General features: G+C 43.6%; 1 protein-coding gene across 1 annotated transcript in view; it reads left to right on the forward strand.

Annotated features, from left to right (window-relative positions):
* The window catches only part of pdk4 (pyruvate dehydrogenase kinase, isozyme 4), a 56,890-nt gene extending 37,919 nt beyond the window's left edge, over window positions 1-18,971 (forward strand). The window contains exons 8-11 of the mRNA XM_068009845.1: window positions 4,109-4,207; window positions 5,190-5,300; window positions 11,799-11,912; window positions 17,911-18,971. Of these exons, the coding sequence (XP_067865946.1) occupies window positions 4,109-4,207; window positions 5,190-5,300; window positions 11,799-11,912; window positions 17,911-18,054 (468 nt within the window). The 3' untranslated portion in view covers window positions 18,055-18,971. The remainder of the gene's footprint in view (window positions 1-4,108; window positions 4,208-5,189; window positions 5,301-11,798; window positions 11,913-17,910) is intronic.
* The last annotated feature ends 311 nt before the right edge of the window (window positions 18,972-19,282 follow it).

Here is a 19,282-nt window from a genome sequence, read left to right on the forward strand (position 1 = left end):
GAACCTGCTCTGAACTGCTTCCAATGCAAATATATCCCTCCTTAAGTAAGGAGACCAAAGCTATACGTGCTACTTTAGATGTGCTCTCACCAATGCCCTGTACAGTTGTAGCAAGACTTCCCAACTTTTATACTCCATCCCCCTTGCAATAAATGCCAATATTCCATTTGCCTTCCTAATTACTTGCTGTACATTTTATGATTCATGTGCAAGGACACCCAGATATCTCTGTACCGCAGCATTCTGCAGTCTCCACTTAAATAATATTCTGCTTTTCTATTCTTTCCGTCAAAGTGGATAACCTTGCACTTTCTCACATTATTCTCCATCTGCCAATTTTTTTGTTCACTCACTTAATCTATCTATATCTCTTTGCAGACACTTTGTGTCGTCTTCACAACTTGCTTTCCTATCTATCTTTGTATTGTCCACAAATTTGGCCACAATACACTCAGTCCCTTCATCCAAGTCATTGATATAGATAGTAAACAGTTGAGGCCCCAGCACTGATCCCTGTGGCATTCCACTAGTTACAGTTTGCCAACCTAAAAATGACCCATTTATCCCGACACTCTGTTTCCTGTTAGTTAGCCAATCCTCTGTCCATGCTAATATATTACCCCCAATACCATGAGCTCTTATCTTGAGTAGTAACCTTTAATGTGGCACCTTATTGAATGCCTTTTGGAAATCCAAATACACTACATCTACTGGTACTGATTCCCCTTTATCCACCTTGTTTGTTACCTCCTCAAAGAATTCTGATAAATTTGTCAAACAAGATTTCCCTTTCATAAAACCATGTTGACTCTGCCTGTTTGCATTATGATTTTCTAAATGTCCTGCTACTACTACCTTAATAATGGATTCTAGCCTTTTCCCAAAGAGAGATGTTAGGCTAACTGGCCTACAGTTTCCTGCTTCCTGTCTCCCTCCTCTCTTGAATAGAGGTGTTATATTTGTGGTTTTCCAATCCACTGGGACCTTTCCAGAATCTAGGGAAATTTGGAAGATTACAACAATGTATCCTCTATCTTTGCAGCCACTTCTTTTAAGACTCTAGGATGCAGGTCATCAGGTCCAGGGGACTTGTCAACCTTTAAACCCATTAATTTTCCTGGCACTTTTTCTTTAGTGATAATTGTTTTAGGTTCCTCCCTCCTTTTTGCTTATTGATTTTCCACTATTCTTGGAATGCGTTATGTGTCTTCTACTGTGAAGACAGATATAAAATACTTGTTCAAATTCTTTGCCATTTCCTTGTTTCCCATTATTAATTCCCCAGCCTCATCCTCTAAGGGACCAATTCTTACTTTAGCTACTCTTTTCCTTTTCATTTATTTGTAGAATCTTTTAGTGTCTGTTTTTATATTTCTTGCTAGCTTACTCTCATACTCTTAATTTCTCCTGCTTTATTAATTTTTTAGTCATCCTCTGCTGGTTTCTAAAATTTTCCCAATCTTCTGGCCTACCACTAAGTTTTGCAGCATTGTATTCCTTTTCTTTCAATTTTTTTTATTCATTTGGGGGGATGTGGGCGTTGCTGGCTGGGCCAGCATTTGTTGCCCATCCCTAACTGCCTTTGAGAGAAGGTGGTGGTGAGCTGCCTTCTTGAACCGTTGCAGTCCTTGGGGTGTAGGTACACCAACAATGCTGTTAAGAAGGGAGTTCCAGGATTTTCATCCAGCGACAGTGAAGGAATAGTGATATAGTTCCAAGTCAGAATAGTGTGTGGCTTGGAGGGGAACTTGCAGGTGGTGGTGTTCCCATGCATCTACTGCCCTTGTCCTTCTAGGTGGTACAGGTCGTGGGTTTGGAAGGCGCTGTCGAAGGAGGCTTGGTGAGTTACTGCAGTGCATCTTGGATATGGTACACACTGCTGCCACTGTGCGTCGGTGGTGGAGAGAGTGAATGTTGAAGGTGGCGGATGGGGTGCCAATCAAGCGGGCTACTTTGTCCTGGATGGTGTCGAGCTTCTTGAGTGTTGGAGCTGCACTCATTCAGGAAAGTGGCGAATATTCCATCACACTCCTGACTTGTGTCTTGTAGATGGTGGATAGGCTTTGGGGAGTCAGGAGGTGAGTTACTCGCCGCAGAGTTCCCAAACTCTCTCCTGCTGTTATAGCCACAGTATTTATGTGGCTGGTCCAGTTCAGTTTCTGGTCAATGGTGACACCCAGGTATTTGATAGTGGGGGATTCAGTGATGGTAGTGCCATTGAACATCAAGGGGAAATGGTTAGATTCTCTCTTGTTTGAGATGGTCATTGCCTTGTACTTGTGTGGCGCAAATGTTACTTGTCACATATCAGCCAAAGCCTAGATGTTGTCCAGGTCTTGCTGCATCTGGACATGGGCTGCGTCAGTATCTGAGAAGTTGCAAATGGTGCTGAACATTGTGCTGTTATCAGCGGAAATCCTCACTTCTGACCTTATGATGGAGGGAAGGTCATTGGTGAAGCATCTGAAGATGGTTGGGTCTAGGACACTCTCCTGAGGAACTCCTGCTGTGATGTCCTGGGACTGAGATGATTGACCTCCAACAACCACAGCATTCTTCCTTTGCGCTAGGTATGACTCCAACCAGCAGAGAGTTTCCCCCTCGGTTCCATTGATTCCAATTTTGCTAGCACTTCTTGATGCCATACTCGGTCAAATGCTACCTTGATGTCAAGGGTAGTCACTCTCACCTCATCTCTGGAGTTCAGCTCTTTTGTCCATGTTTGGACCAAGGCTGGAATGAGGTCAGGAGCTGAGTGACCCTGACGGAACCCAAACTGAGCGTCAGTGAGCAGGTTCTTGCTGAGCAAGTGCTACTTGATAGCACTGTTGACGACCCCCTTCTATCACTTTGCTGATGATCACGAGTAGACTGGTGGGGCGGTAATTGGCTGGGTTGGATTTGACCTGCATTCTGTGTAAAGGACATGCCTGGGCAATTTTCCACATTGCCAGGTAGATGCCAGTGTTGTAGCTGTACTGGAACAGCTTGGCTAGGGGCCCGGCTAGTTCCAGAGCACGAGTCTTCGTTCACATTGCCGGAATATTGTCAGGGCCCATAGCCTTTGTAGTATCCAGTGCCGTCAGCTGTTTCTTGATATCACGTGGAGTGAATCGAATTGGCTGAACACTGGCATCTGTGATGCTGGGGACCTCAGGAGGAGGCGGAGGTGGATCATCCACTCTGTCTTCTGGCTGAAGATGGGTGCAAATGCTTTAGCCTTGTCTTTTGCACTGATGTGCTGGGCTCCCCTGTTGTTGAGGACGGGGATGTTTATGGAGCCTCCTCCTGCTGTCAGTTGTGTAATTGTCCACCACCATTCAAGACTATATGTGGCAGGACTGCAGAGCTTAGATCTGGTTGTGGGATCGCTTTATTGCATGCTGCTTCTGCTGTTTGGCATGAAAGTAATCCTGTGTTGTAGCTTCACCATCCTTAACTTCCTTACTTAGCCACGGATGGTTCATCCTTCTCCTAGTCTTTCTTTCTTAATAGAATATATTTTCGTTGAGAGTTATGAAATATCTCCTTAAATGTCTGCCACTGCTTCTCAACTATCTTGCCTTTTAACTTATTTCCCCAGTCCACTTTAGTCAACTCTGTCTTCATACCCTTGTAATTGTCTTTATTTAAGACACTAGTTTCAGACCCAAATTTCTCACCTTCAAACTGAATGAATGTGAAATTCTTCATGTTATGAGAGTTATTTGTTTTTGTATCAGATTTCTATTTTTGTTTGGAATTAATTTCACGCCAGCTCTGAGAATTGTGCTGAATGAAACTATCAATGTCCTCAAATAGAAACAAGGTCTCCAATTTAGGACGAAAGTTAATCTGGCTAGAGCAGAATTTTGCTGGGTATAGGCTTTGTAAAATTTAAGTTTTATAGATTGTAGAGACTATAGAGTATTGTCTTTTTCATCTGAACTGAGATCAAGAGGGAAATGTTTCATTTTAACAGTGAGAGTGGGAGCTACGCCCAGCAGTAGCGCATATCAGAAATTTGTTTAGAAAATACACCCTGCTGGAAGTGTGCATTCAGAAAATTATATCAGAAATATCATAATTCCTATATAAATCACATCACTAGGTTTCTGTTCTATTTCAGAATGCAATGCGAGCTACAGTGGAGAATAACAAATCCAGCACCTCTCTCCCTCCTATTAAAGTAATGGTTGCTTTAGGAAATGAAGACCTCACCGTTAAAGTAAGTTGAGTGAATTCAGTTCAGACACACTGCCAAAGAGACCTGATTGACATTGTTATAAATCTTAGACTGACTCAAAACAAATAAATCTCCAGGGATATATGACATTAATCACAGAGTGCTGAAAGGGCCTGTGCACCGATTTGTGACAATTATGGGGGAGTCGTTCAACACAGAGACACAAGTAAATACGAAGCAGACTAATGTGGTTCCCATAGTCAAAAAGGGTGTTAAAACCGTCACTGGTAACTGCAGACCCATCAGTCTTATATTCCTCCTTTTTTTAAAAAAAAGGAAGGGGAAGTACTGAGTGGTGGTGTCTGAGGACTCAGTGCCGGGACCACTGGTGTTTCTAATTTACATTAGCGACCTGGATTCAGAATCTTTCAGACGATACTAGATGGGGAATTGCAATTGGATGAGGCAACTAAGGAGCTACAGAATAAGTTGGACAATATGTGCAAGTGGGCAGAACAATCGCAGATGAAACTTAATGCAAACAAATGTAAAGTGCTACACATGGGTGGTGTCTGAGTGGTAATTTTAAGAGGTATGTAACATTGTTAAGGGTAAAGAAAAAATTAACCCAGATATTACTTTAAACTGCAGAAGTAGAAAGACGTAGGTTCAAACTAGAGAGGAATACTATTAGGACAGGGATCGGAATCTTTTTTTCTTCCTGTATACAGTGATCAACATATGGAATAAGCATCCAAAAATAGTAGTCAAGGTAAAAGCCCTGCAATCATTTCAGAAACAGTTGGATGTTATGAGGAGGGAGGACTTAGGATCTCTGGATGAATCAAATGTGCTAAATTACCTTCCTCATCTCCATTATTATTTTGTGTATCTATTTGGCAGAATATCTGTTTGACTTGTTTTCCAATTTGGGAAGAATATATTCCACTAACTACTTTTCACTTTTACTTCTGAGTTTTTTGAAACCAGTGGTTATGATGATCAAAATTACCTTTTCTTTTAGATTTCTGACAGAGGCGGTGGCGTCCCTCTCCGTAAAATTGATCGACTGTTCAGTTACATGTATTCTACAGCCCCTAAACCAGTAATACAGAATTCCCATACAGCTCCTCTGGTAAGAAAGACCTTGTATATAAATGTATATAAATGTGCATCTCTTTTTTGCACCTGCGGCCCCCAAGTTTCTCCCCTCATCTCCTTAAAGTGCTGATTTTTGCTGGAGCCACACTGCATAGATGCCAGCAGCCTTCTTGTACCTTGTCCATTCTTTCGCCTGGATATTCTGTGTCAGATTTCAACTGTGGAGAACCCAATTTTGTTCTCATCTGAAGCGACGCACTCTCATTTTTCAGCAGATTAGCTATCACCAGCAAGGAGTCCAGCTATTTTCTTTTCTCTTTCCTTCGCCTAGGGTTATTGGGTAATCAAATCTGTGACTTTCTGTTCTGCTTTGTATAGTGCAATACCAGGCGTGTCCAAGGCTTTGTTTGTTTTTGTGGGCTGCATAGGCATGTAGCATGGAGCCATGGAGATAACAACATTTAAAATTTAATTCTATGTTCCATTAATTTGCATACATTTCAAGTTGCCTATGTTAACAGATCGCCGAGTTCTAATTTCAGATTTATTCACCTGCGAGGCATCAAGCTCATACATGACAGGTCACTGCAAAAGATCATCAAGCACAGGCAGAGAGCTATCCGTCTAACATGAGTATAGCTCTGAGTGGTTCTCTATCCTACCTGCTTTTGTAGCCACAGTTTTTATATGGCTGGTCCAGTTACGTTTCTGGTCATTGGTAGCCCCCAGGATGTTGTTGGTGGGGGATTCAACAATGGTAATGATATTGAATATCAAGGGGAAATGGTTAGATTCTCTCTTGTTGGAGATGGTCGTTACCTGGCACTTGTGTGGTGCGAATGTTACTTACCATTTATCAGCCCCAGCCTAAATGTTGTCCAGGTCTTGCTGCGTGCAGATATGGACTACTTCTGTATCTGAGGAGTTGTGAATGGTACTGAACACTGTGCAATCGGCAACGAACATCCCCACTTCTGACCTTATGATGGATGGAAGGTCATTGATGAAGCAGCTGAAGATGGTTGAGCCTAAGACGCTACACTGAGGAACTCATGCAGCAGTGTCCTGGGGCTGCGATGATTGACTTCCAACATCAACGACCATCTTCCTTTGTGCTAGGTATGACTGCAGCTAGCGGAGAGTTTTCCCCCTGATTCCCATTGAGTTCAATTTTGCTGGGGCTCCTTGATGCTAAGCTCAGTCAAATGCTGCCTTGATGTCAAAGGCAGTCACTCTCACCACACGTCTGGAATTCAGATCTTTTGTCCATGTTTGGACCAAGACTGTAATGAAGTCTGGAACTCAGTGGCCCTGGCAGAATGCAAACTGAGAATCGGTGAGCAGGATATTGCTGAATAAGTGCCACGTGATAGCACTGTGGGCAACACCTTCCATCACTTTGCTGATGATTGAGAATAGACTGATAGGAAAGTAATTGACTGGATTGGATTTGTCATGCTTTTTCTGGACAGGACATAACCTGGGCAATTTTCCATATTGTCAGGTAGAGCCTGTTTGTAGCTGTACATGAACAGCTTGAGCGTGGCTAGTTCTGCAGCACTCGACTTCAGTACTACAGCTGGGATGTTGTCAGGGCTCATAGTCTTTGCTGTAGCCAATACCTTAATACTTCTTGCTATCACATGGAGTAAATCGAATTGTCTGAAGATTGGCATCTATGATGCTGGGGACCTCAGGAAGAGGCCAAGATGGACCATCCACCTGGCACTTCTGGCTGAAGATTGTTGCAAATGCAACTTTTGCACTGACATGCTGGACTCCCCCATCATTGAGGATGGGGATATTTGTGGAGCCTTCTCCTCTTGTTAGTTGTTTAGTTGACCACCACCACTGGCTGTGGAACAACTGCAGAGCTTTGATTTGATCCTTTGGTTGTGGGATCGCTTAGCTCTGTCTGTGGCATGCTGCTTCTGCTGTTTCGCATGCATGTAGTCCTGTGTTGTAGTTTCACCAGGTTGGCACCTTATTTTCAGGTGTGCCTGGTACTGCTGCTGGCATGCTCTCCTACACACTTCTTGAACCACGGTTGGTCCCCTGGCTTGATGATGATGATAGAGTGAGGGATATGCCAGGCCATGAGGTTACAGATTGTAGTTGAGTACATTTCTGCTGCTGCTGATGGCCCACAATGCCTCATGGATGCCCAGCTTTGAGCTGCCAGATCTGTTCTGAGTCTACCCCATTTAGCACGGTGGCAGTGCCACACAACGCGATGGAGGGTGTCCTCAGTGTGAAGACGGGACTTAGTCTTCACAAGGACTGTGTGGTGGTCACTGCACCAAGACTATTATGGACAGATGCGACTGTGACAGATTTGTGAGGACAAGGTCAAGTAGGTTTCTCTGTCTTGGTTCTCTCTCCACCAGCTACAGGCCCAGTCTGGCAAACACTTTGTTGAGGATTCAGCCAGCTCAGTGCATGATGGTGCTCCTGAGCCACTCGGTGATGGGCATTGATGTCCCCCACCCAGAGTATATTCTGTGCCCTTGCTACTTTCACTACTTCTTCCAAGTGGTATTCAACATGGAGGAGCACCGATTCATCAGCTGTGGGAGGACGATAGGTGGTAATCAGCAGGACGTTTCCTTGCCCACGTTTGACATGATGCCATAAGATGTCATGGGGTGCGGAGTCAATGTTGAGGACTCCCAGCACCACTCCCTCCCGACTGTATACCACTGTACCGCCACCTCTGGTGGGTCTGTCCTGCCAGTGGCACAGGACATACACAGGAATGGTGATGCAGAAGTCTGGGACATTGGCTGTAGGTATGATTCGGTGAGTATGACTGTCAGGTGGGTGTTTGATTAGTCTGTGGGACAGCTCTCCCAATTTTGTCACAGGTCTCCAGATGTTAGTGTGAAGGACTTTGCAGGGTTGACTGGATTGGACTGGGTTGTGCTTTTGTTGTTTCCAGTGCCAAGGTTGATGCTGGGTGTTCTATCCAGTTTTATTATTATTTGAATTTTCTGTAGCAGTTTGACGCAACTTTTTTATTTATTTAGAGATACAGCACTGAAACAGGCCCTTCGGCCCACCGAGTCTGTGCCAACCAACAACCACCCATTTATACTAACCCTACAGTAATCCCATATTCACTACCACCTACACTACACTAAGGGCAATTTACAATGGCCAATTTACCTATCACCTGCAAGTCTTTGGCTGTGGGAGGAAACCGGTGCACCCGGCGAAAATCCACGCGGGCACAGGGAGAACTTGCAAACTCCGCACAGGCATTACCCAGAATTGAACCCGGGTCCCTGGAGCTGTGAGGCTACGGTGCTAACCACTGCGCCACCCTGTGTGGCTTGCTAGGTTGTTTCAGAAGGCAGTTAAGAGCCAACCACATTGCTGTGGGTCTGGAGTCACATGTAGGCCAAATTAGGTAAGGATGGCAAATTTTCTCCCCTGAAGGACATTATGAACCAGATAGGTCTTTGCAACAATCCAGTAGTTTCGTGATCATTATTAATGAGACTGGCATTTTATTCCAGATTTATTAATTCGTTGAATTTAAGTTCCTCCAGCTACCGTGGTGGGACTTGAACTCATGTTTCTGGAGCATTCTGGATTACTAGTCCAGTAACATTACCGCTATACAGTTTCATTAAAGTATGTTTAAACATAATTTATATTCCTAAACCAAGTTCAAGGGTAATGGCTGCTAAGCCACTCCAAGAATATTTTGCTTGTTAATTCTCTGAATTGGAGAGTGGGGAGGATATCTCAGCCATTGAAAAACTGGATAGTGGCTCCAGAGTGCGTTCTTGTAGGATTTCAAATGGCTTGTAGTGCCATTGAAAAGCAGTATTGGAGCTGCAGGAAGGAGACCTGCTGGCTTCATACCATTGTGCTAAACAGATTGGCTCTTGGTCACTGTGCTCCACCAACAGAAACTGCATGCAATGTACTCCTATCAATGCAATGTTGTCTCACTGAATGTCATTTTTAATGTGCTGTGAAGCAGTATACTAGCCCTTTACAGGCCACCAGTGTACTCTGGAAGTGTGGTGGGCTATAAAGGGCCAGTACGTCTTTTCTGTGGCTGATGTGTCCTTTGATCTGTTGTAGATCTTTTGGGTTTGTAGCTGTGTTCTGGAAAAATTCACTGAGGTGCAGAGTCTTCCTGCCACTGGCAGCACAGTGTGAACAACTGATCCCTGGATGCTGAATGTTCCTCATTAATGTTCTTTTGATTACCCCTTTCCTCTCTGATTGTAATGGTTTCTATGCATCAATCTAAGAAACTGGATGAAGGCACACTTTGTGAAGCTATGAATCACTTTATTAATCAATTGTGGGCTGCAGATGTGTTTATTATACAACCAAAGATGGGGAAACAGAAATTATTGTAACTTACTTTATGCACAGGAAACTAGTATAGGTACGAGTCATTCCACTTCAGATTTACTAAGTATTATTGAAAGTTTTGCCATATGAAGACTTTGTGCTCACCCAGGACATTTTCTTAAAAAGTTAATTAAGAAAACTTGAGATGTGCTGCTCTAACCAGAAAATCAAAGCGCTTTGCTATTAGTTATTTTCTAGCTTTTAAATTATGTGCAGCTTTATTTTCAGGTACTTGTAAGCTGCTGATTTGTTTTTCTGCAGATCTCTGTATTTAACACTTTGAAACTGCCAGCTCTCAGACAATGATGGTTCAGACCTTGCAGCCATTTTCTGTTACAAGCAATGTTGCTTTTGTACTGGGGAAAGAAAAGGAAAATGTGACCTACAGTTTAACATAACTAGCAGCACATTTGTACTCACACAAACTCCACAGTGCACTTTCTGTGACGTATCAGAGATATAGGAGTGATTCTTAAGTAGGAGAAAAAAAAGGCGAATTTGGGTTGGGTGTGGGGTTAATACGTCAGAAATCTGTTTCCTGACCCAAATCAGCCTCCAACCTGCCCATATATGGCTTTAACTGAACCTGGAAGATGGGCAGCCGACCAACCTGATCCAAGGAGGTAGGTTGCGCTTTAAATATGATAATGAGGCTATGAGCCTCATTTTCATGCAACCTTTAGACTCTTACAGCTGCTGGCTGTGTTTCCCCGAGTCGCGAACCCAACAGCTTCCTCAAAGCTAGGACTTGGTGGATTCAGGAGATGCTTTCACACTTATCCCCTGGATCCAGGGGTCTTCATGGGGAGCCTCAGTGTTTGGGGCCACACCCCCTCCCCCCCCCCAATGGTCAACCCCCTCCCCCCACCCCACCAAACAAATGCCTCCAACCTTCCCACTCAACCAGGCCTTGATCTCCCCCCACCACAGCCTGATCCTGAAAGGGTCACAGACCTGAAATATTAACTCTGTTTCTCTCTCCACAGACGCTGCCAGACCTGCTGAGTAGTTCCTGAACTTTGTTTTTATTACAGCCTGATCCTACCACTACAACCTCCAATGAGGTCTCGGATCCTTTGCTAAGGACCCGACCTCAGAAGCCCCCTCTGTTGCCTCACCCCCGCCACACTCCCAATGTATACTTGCCTGTTACTGTGGCTGTCAGTGACTGGCTCCCCACCTCCAGCAACAGGTATAAGATAATGTGACTTGGAATATCTAGTGTTCAGGGCTGGGCAATAAATGTGTGGTCTTACAACAGAAAACTGCCTGATAAACCTTTGCACACCAAGGGCTGGATTTTACTGTAGGCGGACTGAACTTCGCCACTGACTTAACCCACTTCCGCCTAGCCCAGGGATCCGACTCGTATTTAACACGTCCCCGGGCTTTAATTGTCCCGAGGCAGGACTTCCACCTGCTTGAGGGAGGAGGTCCTGCCTCAGTGAGCTGCTAGCCAATCAGCGGGCCGGTAGCTATGTGTCCTAGTAACACCACCGGGAGTGGTGACCACTGATGGGACTGCAGCCCAGCCGACGCCACGGAGCCAGGACCTCTGGTAAGTTGGGCTTGCCTCGCCAGTGGGGTAATTGGTCGTGGCAACAAGGTGAGGGTCATCATTTGGGGGGAGGGGGGCGGTCTTGGGTCCCAGGGGTGGGTTGGGAGGCGGGAGCTGCCCTCAATCGAGCACCCTGTGGTCGACTGCCATGTCACTCCCGGGCACACAGAAAGGCCGGCAGCTATTGCTGGGCGGCCTTTCATGTCCCCAGCATACCTGCTTGCCCCGGGTAAAATGCCCGTACAGGCAGGCAAGGGCAGTTAAGGGCCTTGATTGGCCTCGGACGGGCAGGCCGTTGTCTCCACCCCCCCCCCCCCCCCCCAACCTGCCTGACCACCGTAAAGTTGGCTGGAGGCTGGATGACCTCCCGGAGCCTCCCATCCGACCCGTTTGGGCGACGTAAAATTCAGCCCCAAGTGGCTGCAATATCTAACTGCAAGGGTGTTGACATTTAGTAATAAATTCTAAACATTTTTTATTGCTGCAGAAGTATATACTAAGCAGTTTCTTTGTGTATTGAAACTACCTTCCAGAAAGATACTGTATTTTAAGTCTTATTATTGGATGCTGGAAGAATTAATGGCTTTGCTTCTTTAACAGGCTGGTTTTGGATATGGTCTCCCTATTTCTCGCCTCTATGCTAAGTATTTTCAAGGGGATCTTAACCTGTTCTCTATGGAAGGACATGGTACAGATGCTATTATTTATTTAAAGGTAATGTAAAATGTCAATTATATAATTATATAAAAAGTAGGTGCTGACTTAGCCATTTCTTTAAATTTCCTTTAAAGAATTTATAAAGATACAGAAAATAATTGCCTTTTGCAGAGGGGGTAGTTAACTAAAGAAGTAGAAGATGCTGTATGTGAAGCTGGTCAATACAGTATTCCACAAATAAACTTTATATACAGCTCTTCCAAAAGTGCAATTAATGACAACTCATAAATCTGTTGGACCAGATTTTGCTGAGTGGGGGGTAGCTGGAGGGTGTGCTCATTGATTAGACTTACACTTGCACATTTAGGTTTAAAAAAATTTTGCCCACAAAGTTGCTAGAAGTGTGAGATACCAGGGTGTCTGGTACCTTGGTTAACAACCAGACAAACTGTATCTCTCAACCAGTGAGATTAAAGGATTGAGAAATAAACAAAGGAAGGAATGAGAAGGTGTGTGAATTAGAGTGGGTGAATTTGAATCAGAGGCAAGAATGTCAACACTAAGTCAAAGGCTCACTAGTTTTTATGTTGATGCAGCTCCATTTATAAACACTTTTAGCTTTTCCTGTTTTCACCACAGAATCTTGCCTCCTATTCTTTGCCTTCCTATCACCCTCCATAAGTACAAGGGTGACCGCGGTGACTGCATCAACTACTGTGGAATCTCCCTGCTCAGCATAGTGGGGAAAGTCTTTGTTCGAGTCATTTTAAACAGACTCCAGAAGCTGGGTGAGCGTGTCTACCCTGAGCCACAGTGCAGCTTTTGAGCAGAGAGATCCACCATTGACATGCTGTTCTCCCTTCGCCAGCTACAGGAGAAATGCCGCGAACAACAGATGCCCCTCTGCGTTGCTTTCATAGATCTCACCAAAGCCTTTGACCTCATCAGCAGACGTGGTCTCTTCAGACTACGAGCAAAGATCGGATGTCCACCAAAGCTACTAAGCATCATCACCTCATTCCATGACAATATGAAAGGCACAATTCAGCGTAGCGGTGCCTCATCAGACCCCTTTCCTATCCTGAGTGATGTGAAACAGGGCTGTGTTCTCGCACCTACACTGTTTGGGATCTTTTTCTCACTGCTGCTCTCACATGCGTTCAAGTCTTCAGAAGAAGGAATTTTCCTCCACACAAGATCAGATGGCAGATTGTTCAACCTTGCCCGTCTTAGAGCGAAGACCAAAGTACGGAAAGTCCTCATCAGGGAACTCCTCTTTGCTGACGGTGCTGCATTAACATTCCACACACAAGAGTGCCTGCAGAGTCTCATCGACAGGATTGCGGCTGCCTGCAATGTATTTGGCCTAAAATTCAGCCTCAAGAAAACGAGCATCATGGGACAGGACGTCAGAAATGCTCCATCCATCAATATCGGCGGCCACACTCTGAAAGTGGTTCAAGAGTTCACCTACCGAGGCTCAACTATCACCAGTAACCTGTCTCTTGAAGCAGAAATCAATAAGCTCATGGGAAAGGCATCTGCTGCTATGTCCAGGCAGGCCAAGAGAGTGTGGGAAAATGGCGCACTGACACGGAACACAAAAGTCCGAGTGTTTTAAGCCTGTGTCCTCAGTACCTTGCTCTACAGCAGCGAGGCCTGGACAACATATGTCAGCCAAGAGCGACGTCTCAACTCATTACATCTTTGCTGCCTCCGAAGAATCCTTGGCTTCAGGTGGCAGGACCGTATCTCCAACGCAGAAGTCCTCGAGGCGGCCAACATCCCCAGCATATACACTCTACTGAGCCAGCGGCGCTTGATTTGGCTTGGCCATGTGAGCCGCATGGAAGATGGCAGGATCCCCAAGGACGCATTGTACAGTGAGCTCGCCACTGGTATCAGACCCACCGGCCATCCATGTCTCCGCTTTAAAGATGTCTCCAAACGCGACATGAAGTCCTGTGACGTTGACCACAAGTCGTGGGAGTCAGTTGCCAGTGATCGCCAGAGCTGGCGGACAGCCATAAAGGCGGGGCTAAAGTGTGGCGAGTCGAAGAGACTTAGCAGTCGGCAGGAAAAAAGACAGAAGTGCAAGGAGAGAGCCAACTGTGTAACAGCCCCGACAACCAATTTTATCTGCAGCGCTTTTGGAAGAGTCTGTCACTCTAGAATTGTCCTTTTATAGCCACTCCAGGCGCTGCTCCACAAACCACTGACCACCTCTCGGCGCTTACCCATTGTCTCTCTAGACAAGGAGGCCAAAGAAGGAATTTGAATCAGAGTCTGCACTAAGTCAAAGGCTCGCTAGTTTTTATGTTGATGCAGCTCCATTTACAAACACTTTTAGCTTTTTCGGTTTTCACCACAGAATCTTGCCTCCTATTCTTTGCCTTCCTATCCTGTCTGTGGACTGAACACTTGTGTGGTACTGTACCAAAAACCTCACTATGTGAATACATCACATCCACAGAATATCCATTGACACCCATTATTTCTTCAGACTTCTAATAAAGTTGTGAGGGAAGAATTCTTTACCACAAAATCCATGCAATTCCTGTGTTATCATATCTATCTAAGTGATACAGCATTATATTGCTTTACCCGCAATCTGTGTTAGGCTTACTAGCCTGTAGTTTCCTGGATTAGCCCTGTGCTTTCTAAACATTGGTGTTCTGTTAGCTAATTTCCAATTCTAAGCACCTGTTTGTAAAGAATCCCTGATGATGTTGGAAAGGATTGTTGCCTTTACAATTTCTCTACAATAAGTAACCCAAGGCATTTCAGGTTATGTTCTTGCTTCTTAATTTGGTTGTTATGTGAGTTGGATAACCTGAGACAATTTAATGGTATTGACATAACAGAATGCTCAATTGCAACGAGGCAAGACTTGCCCTTGTATCTTTTGAATGAGTGCACATCTGTGTAGAGTTTCCAAACTGTCCTGTGGCAAAGTAACTCCATTTAGTTTATTAGGTATGTGGGTTAAATTCTGCATTCCATTTCATGATGTAACCTTTTATTAGGTTGTTATTAACCACAACATTATACAATTTTTTTGTAAAATTGTAAAGTTAGGTTCCTAGTTTAAAAACTGAAAATAGGGAACTGGGTGGAGTAATAGATTAGACATTGGTCTTTCACTTCTGGGACCCTGATATAAATTCAGGGCAGACTGATGGTATGAAAGTCTCCTCTGTTTCTCTGGCTGCTGACTGTAAGGGTCCTTTGTGCAATGAATTTGAGTATTCTCAATCCAGTTTCTCATCTTTCAACACAAAACTGCCCTTATTTTGGCATTAATTGGTAATGTTGCTGATTTAAACAAGTCCAAGAATAGTTAAGAAGTCAGCCATGGCTCAGTGAGAGCACAGTTGCCTCTGAGTCAGAAAGTTGTGCTTTCAACTCCCATCCCAGAGACTTAAGTGCATAATCAAGGCTGATACTTCAGTGCAGTACTGAGGGAGTGCCTCCTTGTTGGAGGTGCTGTCTTTCAGGTGAGATGTTAAACCGAGGTCCTGTCTGACCCTTCAGGTGGACGTAAAAGGCATTATTTCAGAGAACAGGGGAATTTGTCCTAATGTCCTGACTAATATATATCCTACAGCCGACATCACTTTTTAAAAAATAAACTAGTGTCATTATCTCATTGCTGTTTGTGAGACCTGGATACGTGCAAATTGGCTGCCCCTTTCTTATTTTAAAACTGACTATATTTATAAATGCTTAATAGGCTTTAAAGCACTCTGGAACTTCCTGAGGGTGTGAAAGGCACTATATAAATGCAAGTCTTTCTTTTAATTGTGACCTGCTGGGGCAGAAGGCACTTCATACTTTGACCTAAATCAGTGCTGTTTTGGGGTTGGGGCAAAATAGGATGTGCTTTACTCTACATCTAACTGGTAATGCTTGATGCTGTCACTGGGTGATGTGTACCATTCAAGCACAAAAATTAATTCCAAGATGTTAATAAGAAAAAAAATCACCAAAAAATATGGAGTAGATTTAGATCCAAATATGGAATTGTGTACTGTACACCGATCTCCTATGTCCCATGAATGATGTGATTTTATTACATGCCTGATGTCATTTAATATATCTGGAGAAAAGTCTTAAAATATATTTTCTATTTTAAAAGTCTGAGAACTGTATTACTATATTACTTTCCACTCTAATGTGGACAAGCATTCCTAGTGTTCAGATGCAGTGCCAACCATTCTGTGCGCCACCAGAATCATAGAATCGTTACAGCACAGAAGGAGGCCATTCAGCCCATCGTGTCTGTGCCAGCTCTCTGGAAGAGCAACTCACCTAGTCCCATTCCCCCCCACCTTTTCCCCACAGCCCTGCAAATGTTTTCTCATCGCACAATTATCCAATTCTCTTTTGAAAGCCATGATTGAATCTGCCTCCACCACACTCTCAGGCAGTGCAATCCAGATACTAGCCACCTAACCACTTGCTGCGTAAAATTTTTTTTCCCTCATGTCACCGTTGCCAATCAGCTTAAATCAGTGTCCTCTTGTTCTTGACCCTTCCACTGACAGTCATAGTTTCTCCCTATCTACTCTGTCCAGATCCCTCACGATTTTGAATACCTTTATCAAATCTTTTAATCTTTTCTCCAAGGAGAACAGCGCCAGCTTCTCCAATCTATTCATGTAACTGAAATTCTTCATCCCTGGAACCATTCTCGTAAATCTTTTCTGCACCCTCTCTAACGCCTTCACATCCTTTCAAAAGTGTGGTGCCCAGAAATGGACACAATACTCCAATTGAGGCTGAACTAGGATTTTATACAGATTTATCATAGCTTCCTTGTTTTTTTCACTCTATGCCTCTATTTATAAAGCCCAGGATCCCATATGCCTTATGAACTGCTTTCTCAACTTGCCCTGTCTGCCACCTTCAATAATTTATGCACATATACCCCAGGTCCCTCTACTCCTGCACCCCCTTTAGAATTGTACCCTTTATCTTATATTGCCTCTCTTAATTCTTCCTACCAAAATGAATCTCTTCACACTTCTCTGCATTAAATTTCATCTGTCACTGGTCCAGCCATTCCACCAGCCTGTCTAAGTCCTCTTGAAGTTTATCACTATCCTCCTCACAGTTCACATTGCTTCCAAGTTTTGTGTCATCCAAAACTTTGAATTTGTGCCCTGTATACCAAAGTCTAGGTCATTAATACAGACCAAGAAAAGCAGTGGTCCTAACACCCCGACCCCTGGGGAACCCCACTATATAATCTTCCTCCAGTTCAAAAACAACCATTCACTACTATTTTCTGTTTCCTGTCACTCAGCCAACTTCGTTTACATGCTACCAATGCCCCTTTTATTCCTTGGGCTTTAACTTTGCTGACAAACCTGTTATGTGGCACTTTATCAAATGCCCTTTGGAAGTCCCTGTACACTACATCAACCACATGATCCTCATCAACCCTCTCTGTTACCTCATCAAAAAACTCAAGCAGTTAAACATGATTTGCCCTTAACAAATCTATGCTAGCTTTCCTTAATTAATCCACATTTGTCCAAGTAACTGTTAATTTTGTCCTGAATTAACATTTCTAAAAGCTCTCCTAGCATCGAGGTTAAACTGACTGCCTGTAGTTGCTGGGCTCATCCTTGCACCCTTTTTTTTGAACAAAGGGAGAACATTTGCAATTCTCCAGTCCTCTGGCACCACCCCTGTATCAAAGGAAGATTGAAAGATTATGGCCAGTGCCGCCACAATTTCCACCCTTACTTCCCTCAGAATCCTTGGATACATCTCATTCGTCCTTGGTGACTTATCAACTTTAAGCACAGCTAGCCTATCCAATACTTCCTCTTATCAATCTTTAGCTCATCCAGTATCTCAACTACCTCCTTTTTCTTAATTTATGGATGACTTAAAAGATACCAGATTATGTAACTTCCAGAACAAACTCTAAAAGAGAATTCTTGTGGGTACTGAAAAGCTATAGTGGCTTATGTGATATGTTAATTGTTTTAAATTTGGAGAAACCTTTACATATAATTGTTTTCTTTTACAATTATTTTAATAGGCTTTATCTACAGATTCAGTGGAGAGACTGCCTGTTTTCAATAAATCTGCTTGGAAACATTACAAAAGTAGTACTGAAGCAGATGACTGGTGTATTCCCAGCAGTGAGCCCAAGAACATGGCTAAGTTCGATCGTCAAATTTGAAACAAGATGTTATGAAGTGGAAGGTTCAAGCTGGATCAAGCAATGTTCACAATCAGACCGTGGTCTTTCTGGATAAGATTACCAAAGAAAATGACTCATGGTGTGGTAATGAAATGGTAGTGAACTATGGGCTGTATAAAGTATTCAAACATACACCATATAGTTGTCATCAACTATGTGCATAGAAACTGCATTTGAGTTAATGAATTGGCCCTTGTTTACCAGACAAAAGGTAACAGCAATGTATGAAATGAATGCTTTATTTACAGAATGTGAATGGGGAGGGGCAAGTAAGACCAACCTATGTAGACATGCAGTTATTTAATCCTGTGGCTATATTATGATTTATTTTTGTTTGTCTGACTGAACTGGAAACTTGCCATCATGGGAGTTACAGGCTTAAACGTGTATCCTGTTGTGCCAGTGCCTGGGCTAGAGCTAAGCTTTTGGACCCTTTGGTGATTTTGCAGATGCTAATACTTCCTTTTCTTTCAGGGTGAATATAGACCAGATATCATTTAGTATCACCAGTCCCCTCAGTCAGTACCCTCAACACCCAGCATCCAGAAACTTGAGCATAATTTCAAATAACAGGGGTGTTCTCCCTAATGGGCCATATATATCCCTGAACCATCACTTAAAAAAATCTTTATCTAATTGGTGGTTGTGGAACTTTGCTGTATGCAAATTGGCTGCTGAGTGACTACTCGTCAAAAAATACTTCATTTTCTGTAAAACTCTTTGAGCCGTCCTGAAGTTGTGAAAGTATAGTACAAGTCCAAGTTCATTCTTTTCTGTGGTGCCAACTGTGCTTTCCAGTGCATAGCATTGTGTCACCCTTGGCCAGGGGTTCAACAGACATAACTCCTTTTTTTTTGGGGATGTGGGACAAAGGTCGTTCAGGGTTCCAAATATTTTTTAAAAATGTAATCATAGGGAGAAAAGTAGTGACTTGTGGCATGACAGGAGTCTTGGTGAAGAGGCAGTTTATCACTTTGTTTTGGATAAGGGTGGGGGTGGCATAGGTTGAAGATAGAATTAGTGAAATTATCAGCTTTAGTTTTTTTTTTACTGCAGTTGTATTCAGCTTTCACCTTCTTAATCTTTGGACACCAGTGCAAAGTATATACATAGAACATAGAAAATACAGCACAGAACAGGCCCTTCGGCCCACGATGTTGTGCCGATCCTTTGTCCTCTGTCAAGGACAATTTAATCTATACCCCAT

Source organism: Heterodontus francisci, chromosome 2 (genome assembly GCF_036365525.1).
Source record: "Heterodontus francisci isolate sHetFra1 chromosome 2, sHetFra1.hap1, whole genome shotgun sequence".
Lineage (NCBI taxonomy): Eukaryota > Metazoa > Chordata > Chondrichthyes > Heterodontiformes > Heterodontidae > Heterodontus > Heterodontus francisci.